Source organism: Penaeus chinensis, chromosome 36, assembly GCF_019202785.1.
Source record: "Penaeus chinensis breed Huanghai No. 1 chromosome 36, ASM1920278v2, whole genome shotgun sequence".
NCBI classification, from domain to species: domain Eukaryota; kingdom Metazoa; phylum Arthropoda; class Malacostraca; order Decapoda; family Penaeidae; genus Penaeus; species Penaeus chinensis.
In genome coordinates, this window is record NC_061854.1 from 22619858 (window position 1) to 22629857 (window position 10000).

Here is a 10000-nt window from a genome sequence, read left to right on the forward strand (position 1 = left end):
GTTATCATTACTATTATCATCATTATCATATCTAGTAGTATTGTTATCATTATCATTATTATTATCACTAACATTATCTTTCTCATAATCATCATAATTATCATTACCTATGATATTGTTATCATTATTATGATTATTATCCTTATTTTCATTTTCATTATTATCATTACTGTTATCAACATAATCATCATTGCTATCATAATTATTATCATTATCTTTATTATTATTATCATTATCTTTATTATTATTATCATTATCTTTATTATTATTATTATTATTATTATTATTACTATTATCATTATAATCATTATCATTATCATTAATATTATTATTATTATTACTATTATTATTATTATCATTATTATTATAATTAATAGTATTATCATCATCGTCATTATCATTATCACTGTTATCATTATTATTATTTATTTTATTGTTATCATTATTATTACTATTACCATTACTATTATATTATTGTTATCATCATCATTATTATCAATTTTACTCATACTGTTATTATTATTATTATTAGTAGTAGTAGTAGTAGTAGCAGTAGTAGTAGTATCATCATCATCATTATTATTATTTTCATTATTTTTATTATCATCATTATTATTATGATTATTACTATTTTTCTCATTATTATCATTATTGATATTGTCATTATTATCACAATTATCATTATATTATTATGATTACCATTATTATTATTATCATTATTATTATTACTATTATTCTTATCATCATTAATATTATCATTATCATCAATGTCATTACAATTGTCATCACAATCATCATCATTATCACTAACATTATCATCCTTATTATCATTATCTTTATAATCATCTTTATCTTTATAATTATTATTATCTTTATAATTATCATTATCTTTATAATTATCATTATCATATATCCTAACCACTATCACTATCATTATCATCATCATCATTATCATTATCTTAATCATTAACATTAGCATTATCATAATCATAATTATTAGCATTACCATTTTTTATCATAACCATTATTATTATCATTATCATCATTATTATCATTATCATTATTATAATCATTACTATTATTATCATCATTACTGCTAGTCACTATTATCATCATTATTATCACTATTATCATCATCATTATTATCACTATTATCATTATCATTGTTATTACCTTTATAACTATCATTATTGCTAGCAGTAGAAGTTACATCACTATTGTTAACATGAGCATACATTTCATCATTATCATTGTATTGTTCTCGTCAATACTATTATCATTAGCCTCATTATTAGTATCATTGCCATTGCCGTTATCCTTAACATTGGCAGCGATATCATTATATTTCTGCCTTAGCTCGATCTGCTAATATCACATGACGTGATATATAGATCGAGCGATAAGATCTGATTTTGAACATTTCAAAGTGCTTTTTCTTGAATTAGAAACAGGATAATGTGCGTCGGCCTTCACTATCATTATCATTACTATTATTATCATTATCATTTTTATCTTTAATATGCTTTATTACCATTAATATTATCGTTGTTGCTGTTGTTGTTACTGTTTATCATTATTTTTATTATCATTATTATTATCATTATTATCATTATAATTATTATTATTATTATCATCATCATTATTATTATTACTATTACTATTATCATTGTTATTACTGTTATTATTATTATCATTATTACTATTATTATTATCATTATCATTATTATTATTATTATTATTACTATTATTTTTATTATTATTATTATCAATATTATTATCATTATTACCATTATTATTATTATATTATTATCATTAATATTGCTATTAATAGTATTAATATTGGTATTTGTATGATTATTACTATTAACTTTATCATTATTGTTAATAATCTCATTATTATCATTACTACTATCATTATCATTATTATTATTATCACTGTTAACATTATCATTATCATTATCTTTATCATTATTATTATCATCATTATGATTATCATTATTATTATTATTATCATCATCATCATCATCATCATCATCATCATCATCATCATCATCATCATCATCATCATCATCATCATCATCATCATCATCATCATTAATATTATTATTATCATTTTCATTATCATTACTGTTACTATTACTACTACTACTGCTACTATTATTACCATTATCATTACTATTACCAGGCAAGTACTGCTACAGCTACTACTACTACTAATAATAATAATTATAATAATGATAATGACAATAACAATAACAATAATAATAATATCATTATCATTGCTATTATTACTACTACTCCTGCTACATATAATATCTATGCTAATACTATTATCAGTATTATCATCATTATTACTAGTACTATTACTACTGTTATTTTCATCATCATCTTTATTATTTCTGTAGACATTGTTGTCGCTTTTGTTTTTATCATTCTCATCATCATTATTATTACTGTTATCATTACTGTTATTATCATTGTCATCATTATCATTATCATTATCGTTATCATTATTATTGTTATTATTATTGTTACTGGTATTATTAGTATTATCATTATTATTATTACTTTTATTATCGTTATCATTATCATTATCATTATTAGTATTAGTATTGTTATCATCATTATTGCTCTTGTTTTTATGATCTTTATCATCATTATAATTGATATAATTATTATTATTACCATTACTATCCTTATCATTCTCACTATTATTACCATCATCATTATCGTTCTTATTATTATCACTATCATTATTATTTTTTTTTATCATCATCATTATGATCATTATCATTACTATAATTATTATCTCCATTAATAACATGAATATCATTATCATCATCATACATTTATTATTATCACTATCATCATCGTCCTCACAAGTAGCATCACCTTCTGCATCACCGCTATCCATCTCAACCGAGAGGGAGAGGAAGGCTTCTGGAAAAGCACGCGGAATAATGACTCTGCGGGATAACAGCTTTTTTTTCTGCGCGGTTTCACAGCTGCCGGTTGCGGGGCCGAGTGCGGTGACAGGTTGTCAGGGCAAAGAGAAGGCCAGGACAAGGTCGAGCCGCAGCCACGAGGTATATAAGCCTGACCGTCACTGTTTCTCCTCACTCTTAACTTCCTCCAGGAAACATGAAGACCATTGCTCTCGGTAAGGAGGATGAGCATGTCCTTATTTTTTTTTTCTTTATTTATTCTTATTTCTTTATCATTATTATTTTTTTTGTTTTCCTGATTTTTTTTTAAACTATGCCTATAATCTTGAACTGTCTTAGTTTGTATATTAATTTTCGGTACATTGCCAATGTTAGAGATGATTCTTTCGGCGGTTTGATCTGTTCTCATGTTTATACTTTTTTTATTTATTTTTCTTCAGTCGCTTTGTTGGTTGGCGTTGCCGCCGCCGTGCCCGGCCTCCGCCAGCGTCGAGACTCCAACTCGCTCTTCTTCGAACTTCCCGCCGACGCAGATTTGGTTCTTGGCGGAATCAACACGGGATTCGAGTGCGGCGACCTGCCCTACGGCTACTACGCCGACCAGGCTAACAGCTGCGCCGTCTTCCACGTGTGTCTGCCCTACATCGACAACGACCTCTACATCACCCGCCACTTCTCCTTCATGTGCGGCGAGGGCACCATGTTCGACCAGGAGCGCCTCGTCTGCGACTTCCCCGAGAACTCCCTTCCCTGCTCCGAGGCCGCCGCCTTCAGGAGGTCCAACGAGTACTTCGGCCGCGAAAATGTGAACTTCCTCGAAAAGTAATTTTCTCATATTCTTGAGATTCCCCCTATTGAGTACAAAATGTTAGGTATAAACCTTTTACATATCACCTTTATACTATGAAAAATACATGTTAATAAAAACAGATACAAGTAACACGCCTCTCTTTTTAATACCTACACCCTGAAGAACAAAAATATGAATATATGGAATGAGGACCCTTGCGGCATTATTTAAAGAGGAGATTAATGTTGCTCAGTTCACTAGATAGCTGTAGCCCTCTCTTTGGCATTTGTGATATTTTAAATTCCTTCTTATGTAGATGTTAAAGTCCTTTTGGGTATCAGAGTTACGACGCAAACGAACAATCAGTGATTTAGGATAGTCACCCTGGTATTTCATATTCCGTCATGCCGCCGATTCCCAACCGGTGTTCCCTTGACTCCTTTGACAGAATTAGGATTCCGTGAGCTCAAATCTACATTTTAAAAAAGGGGGGGGGGGGGCAGCGTAAAATAAATTAAAACCCGACTTTTCCGGTTTCCTTTTTAAATATTTATAATTCATTTAGTTCCGTACAGTTATATAATTTTTTTCAGTGGGTAACTGACTTTGATGTTAGTCAACGAGATGGGTTCCATTCGTACCCAAGACCGCACGAATAGCTGGGTACAGCATAGTACAGCAGCAACATTTTCCTGTGATTCCCAGGTTGTACGAAAAAACTGCGTGTATTTCTCACGTCATACACCAACCGTATTTCATGTAATTGATTTAAGGATGAAAAATTCCTGCCTACTGGCAACGGTAATATAACACCTTAGTAAAGATTCTTATATTTTTCATAGATAAAACTATTGTACTGTACTAGATGATGAGTTTTGTCACACATTCCTAAGGCCACTATGCAATCCCTTTTCTCAGTCGTAATACATTTTGACCGATTTATCAGGAATTTGACATTGCTTACATGGAATAGAGGCATAGACACTTAAGTCCAATTTCTCTACCATACATGTAATGCTGTGATGTTTGTTCGTGTATGTGTTTTGTTTATGTTATTTTTGTATTCATGATTGTTATTATCGTTATTTACATAACTGCTGTATCGTAGTCATTCCATTGTTATCATTATGATAGTTATTATGATTTTTTTCTAGTTTTTCATCATATTCTTAATCCCCAAACCCTTAGTATCATCATTATCACAATTACTGTTATATACCATTTTCTCACGTTATTTGCCCTGTAATACACATCAGCTAAACCTAGCTGACCGGGGAATAAGTAGGTCCCTGAAATGTTCATATCTCCGTTTGTTGGTGTATCAAAATTTGGATTTATACGCAGATTAAATCGTATTGCTATATAACCAATTGTTTCCTACATTTCTTCTCAATTCTGGAGTTGTATCACGTAATTCTTAGCTAACACTTTTAATAGCTTAGGGCGTCGCTATATCGGGACACAGTAGCCTCTTCTACTTATTACAGTGGCAACGTTTAGGGGCATTCCTAGAAGAAAAAAATCGTTACCCAGAACATTATTAAAGAAAATACAGAGATAGGGTTGGTCAATAAAAGCGCAATACGATATGATTTCGACAGCTTTATGCTTTACTCAAGGAAATTGACAGGACGACCGAAGTACTCGTTGGCTCGCCTGTAGTTTGTGGCCTCGTTGCAGGCGACTGAGTTCTCGGGGAAGTCGCAGACGAGGCGCTCCTGGTCGAACATAGTGCCCTCGCCGCACATGAAGGTGAACTGGCGGGTGACGTAAATGTCGTTCTCGATGTAGGGCAGACACACGTGGTAGAGGGCGCAGTTGTTGGCCTGGTCGGCGTAGTAGCCGAAGGGAAGGTCCCCGCAGTCGAACCCAGTGTTGATACCCCCGAGGACCAGGGCGGCGTCGGCTGGGAGTTCGAAGACGAGAGGGGTGGAGTCCCGACGCTGGCGCTCGCCTGGGACGGCGGCGGCCACGCCCACCAGAGCGAGGACTATGAATATGTAAAAAGCGCAATTGCTGAGTCATTTATTTACTAATATTACTACCTCGAATACCATCAATACCAATACCGTATTGTTCTTATTAATATTAATATTATTATTATTATTGTTATTATTGTTGTTGTTGTTGTTGTTGTTAATGGATTTAAATTTTCGTCTAGTGTAAATTACACATCAATGTTATGTTAACAAATCAGTTACATACACCATCATTAACATTAGCATTCCATATTATGGAGTTATTGCAGTTGTGTATTCCATAATCATCGCCTTTTATGCCAAAATTATACTGGCCAAGAATATAATGTCAGCACAAGTGGTGAATGCATTAACAATATAAATAACCTTTTCTTGGCATCACCCTTGGACCACCAGTAGTACACGGGTATTTAAATACTGCAAAATATCGAAAAGCAACTCACCGAGGGCAAGAGTCTTCATCGTTGTCTGCAGGAGGGAAAGAGGGCTTTGTGGTGCTTGCAAGTAAGCTTTGGCCTTATATATCAAGCCGCTGCAACGTCGACCTTGCATATACTTTTCCAGTTTTGTGACAGCTGCCGCGGCCGCAGTCCCCCTCCCCTGCCAATTTCTTGCCGCGCATTTTTTGGTCTCTCTTCTTTCTCGCTTTTGTACCGTCGCCTTTGTTCTTTATTTTTTTTTATTTACGAGTAAGATTTCAGAAAAAAACAAGAGGAGTTAGAACGAAGACAAAAGTTGCGGTCTTGAGCAACCTGACAACATTGCCTCTTCCCAACATGAGTGGAACGCCCCGTCGCGTTATAACGAGGCTGGGAAAGGAATTGTTGCAGCGTGTACTTAGCAACCTGTTTCATGGTCTCAGGTAACAGTGGGGATCCGATGGGCAGGTGGGAGGACAGCAGGCACTGGCGATTGCCATTCCCTCGCCTATAATGGAACTTCTTACGTCTTGAGTTGGTAATCACTCTAAGCTTCCGATTTGAGATTTCCTTTTTACTATTTAATGCCATTCTATCAAACCCTTACTTGACAAGCTTCGTAAATTTATGATATGATTACGAACTTGAAAATTTAATCTAGCTTACTGAACTCAAATGTTCGCTGATTTGCTCATTAGGCAGGGATGTTTTCTAAATTATATAGTTAATCATATGAACCGTATTCCTTTTCCAAATCTAAAGCTGAAATTTAGCCTCAATAACCTCATTTTGTCCTGCCATCCCCTTTTTCCTGCGATATATGTCTTTTCTTTTCCTTTTTCTTGCACACTTGCAATGAAAGAGATACTTGAAAATACATCCAGGACGCGTAACAACAGTTATGTAAATGCAGTTATTTGTAATTATCACTCGTTTTTGTTTTATCATGATCGTATCAGCTGTTGTTGCATTAGCCATGGGAGTAATATCAAGAATAGTATTGATTAACATTATCGCTAAATGGAGTGCAACGTGTTGACCTGTTAAAGGAAGAACCTATTCTTTGCAAAATTGTTCTACTGAGGAAGTGAGATGACCCTTCGAAATTAACCTTAGTTTTATATTCAAAGATATGAAATGCTCAGGACGATGGGTCATTTTATCAAATAGAATAGGTTGTACTTTTTAGAGCTCAAGATTGCCAATCCTCTGAATCCTATTCTGAAAATAGAACATCCTTAGTAATAGCCGGTGTCTTCAAGTTGTCGGAAGGACACGAAGAATGCGAGTGGCGAAGGGAAGATGAAGTCGCCTCATGACTATTGAAAATGGAAGTGCTGAAGGTCTTGGAATCTGTAATTCACAGCGAAAATAAGACAGATACTATAAGTTGATTGTATTATTTATAATGTAAGAATTTAATATCAGTCTACATGATTTAGAAGAGGTTCTTAACCTGGTTCGATCGGACTAAAAACTTTTTACTGTGGCATTTCATTTTGTGGACAACAGTTTTTACTTTTGCTTAATGTGTGTACGCTTGTCAGATATCATCTTGGATTTTGATACAGTTTGTTTTCATTTTTTGATGCATTAAGGCAAACATATTACGTGGCTTAATATGTTTGGGTGGCAAGTTTGTGTTTTTTATCACGGTGCCACGAAAAAGGTTAAGAATTCACTGACTGAAAAAAAAAAAACTATTTTACAGGCATAGACAACAAATTGAAGAGACATACATTTCTCAAAGTTACTTCTCAAGAAAGTTAGCGGCCTCGGAGCAGGGAAGGGAGTTCTCGAGGAAGTTGCAGTCAACATGAATCTCCTCTTTAAATAATGTCGCCAGGGTCCTCATTCCACATTTTCATATGTTTGTTCTTCAGGGTGTAGGTATTAAAAAGAGAGGCGTGTTACTTGTATCTGTTTTTATTAACATGTTTTTTTTTTTTTTTTTTTTTAGTATAAAGGTGATATGTAAAAGGTTTATACCTAACATTTTGTACTCAATAGGGGGAATCTCAAGAATATGAGAAAATTACTTTTCGAGGAAGTTCACATTTTCGCGGCCGAAGTACTCGTTGGACCTCCTGAAGGCGGCGGCCTCGGAGCAGGGAAGGGAGTTCTCGGGGAAGTCGCAGACGAGGCGCTCCTGGTCGAACATGGTGCCCTCGCCGCACATGAAGGAGAAGTGGCGGGTGATGTAGAGGTCGTTGTCGATGTAGGGCAGACACACGTGGAAGACGGCGCAGCTGTTAGCCTGGTCGGCGTAGTAGCCGTAGGGCAGGTCGCCGCACTCGAATCCCGTGTTGATTCCGCCAAGAACCAAATCTGCGTCGGCGGGAAGTTCGAAGAAGAGCGAGTTGGAGTCTCGACGCTGGCGGAGGCCGGGCACGGCGACAGCCACACCAAGGAACAAGCAAACTGCAAACGGAAAAAAGGAATTGCATCACAATTGGTTTCCCTCATTATATTCTGCTTATTTTTGTTGTTTTATTATTAATTACATCGTCATTATCACCATATCAAATCCATTTATCATGTTTTTAGACTGACGAAGAAAACTATAACATGATATAACTCATCACAACCATGTCAAAGGAACCGTGCCTGAGGTTAATTACTTTAGTATTACGGAAATAGTAGTCCTTATTACCATTGCAAATATATCCTCTACAACAATAACAAAGAACGTTAAAAACATCCTTACTAAGAGCCAGGGACTTCATGATGTCGGGAGAGCACGAGAGATGCGAGTGGCGAAGGGAAGATGAAGTCGCCTTTTATATCGTTGGTTGTCAGTCGCTGCCTTGTTGCCCTTTCCTTTAGCCTCCTGACCTTGGTCCTCATGGTCTGTCCTGGCGAGGATCGGGCGAGAACGGTCTTGGGGTTATTTTCCTTTTACTTTCTAGACATATAACTAGAAAATTAAAAGCATATTCAGGAAAATATGTGACATAGGATTACTGCTCACGTTCATATTCTTGGTTTCTGCCATATCGCCAGTGGCAATCTGAGCGTTGCCTACTGCGTCGTCAATCACCTCCGCGGATTAATTTGATTAAATAGATGCACCGGCAATGCCTTCGTATCTTTTCACATTACATTTACCATTGTCTTATTTCTCCGTGTATGTTGGTCGGCACAACAGAAAAACAGTATGAAAATACACTTCATGATAGTCCATGTCTTGTCTCTCTTGCCCCTAAAATGGGAACGAAGGAAGACTGCACTGATGTTTCTCTCAAGGGAAGCATAAGTCTTACTTCGTGCTCTCCGTCGATAAAAAACCGTGAGAAGACTCCCCGGCCCGAGCAGGTCGGGCGGGCTCGGGTGACTCGGGCGGCCGGCCATCGCGCGCCCCCGAACTTGAGCCTCGACCCGATGCAGTCATTATCTGCTCGCTTGCCTGCTTGAACAGGAATGCAAAATGCGATGTGTGTTTTTTTTTTTTTATCTGAGAGGCTGCTGTGCTTTTTCGGGAGTTTGTATGGCGGACCGAGACAATGAGCAGCGATACGAGAATCCATCTCCAAAGCAACTTATTCAGCGGCAGCAGTATGTTGATGCACAGAACTTGCTCATTCAGTCCTCATTAGGCAGTAATAAATCACAACATGACGTAGAAGAGGAGTGAGGTCTACGAATATTCGAAAGCCAGTACTATTGATCGACCGATGCTATAACCTGAGGATCCTACAGAATTATATAATTGTTCATGGGGCATCCTCTACACAGATCTAATATTACAATTGCATCATCATTATCATTAGCCCAGTGAGACTTTTCGTACATTTGTCCTTACATCGCTGAGGTAGTAGAAGCAGTTATGAAGATTAAGAGAATGAATCATATATACGTAAAATATAT

The 10000-nt window shown here is 35.6% G+C and overlaps 3 protein-coding genes across 3 annotated transcripts in view; 1 reads left to right on the forward strand and 2 right to left on the reverse strand.

Annotated features, from left to right (window-relative positions):
• Positions 1-3885, forward strand: part of LOC125044862 — a 6973-nt gene extending 3088 nt beyond the window's left edge. Inside the window, exons 2-3 of the mRNA XM_047641825.1 lie at positions 3006-3160; positions 3285-3885. Coding sequence (XP_047497781.1) covers positions 3006-3160; positions 3285-3771 — 642 coding nt within the window. The 3' untranslated portion in view covers positions 3772-3885. The remainder of the gene's footprint in view (positions 1-3005; positions 3161-3284) is intronic.
• Positions 3886-5324: 1439 nt separating this feature from the next.
• Positions 5325-6251, reverse strand: LOC125045117 (U-scoloptoxin(01)-Cw1a-like). Its single transcript, XM_047642230.1, has 2 exons — positions 6158-6251; positions 5325-5725 (listed from the first exon to the last, which is right to left on the reverse strand). Exons 1-2 carry the CDS (start codon positions 6174-6176, stop codon positions 5346-5348), a joined length of 399 nt encoding a protein of 132 aa, XP_047498186.1. The 5' UTR covers positions 6177-6251; the 3' UTR covers positions 5325-5345.
• Positions 6252-8041: 1790 nt separating this feature from the next.
• On the reverse strand, positions 8042-8872 carry LOC125045165 (U-scoloptoxin(01)-Cw1a-like). The gene is made up of 2 exons (XM_047642319.1): positions 8841-8872; positions 8042-8554 (listed from the first exon to the last, which is right to left on the reverse strand). The coding sequence occupies exons 1-2, from the start codon at positions 8857-8859 to the stop codon at positions 8169-8171; spliced, it is 405 nt and encodes a 134-aa protein (XP_047498275.1). The 5' UTR covers positions 8860-8872; the 3' UTR covers positions 8042-8168.
• Positions 8873-10000: the final 1128 nt, after the last annotated feature.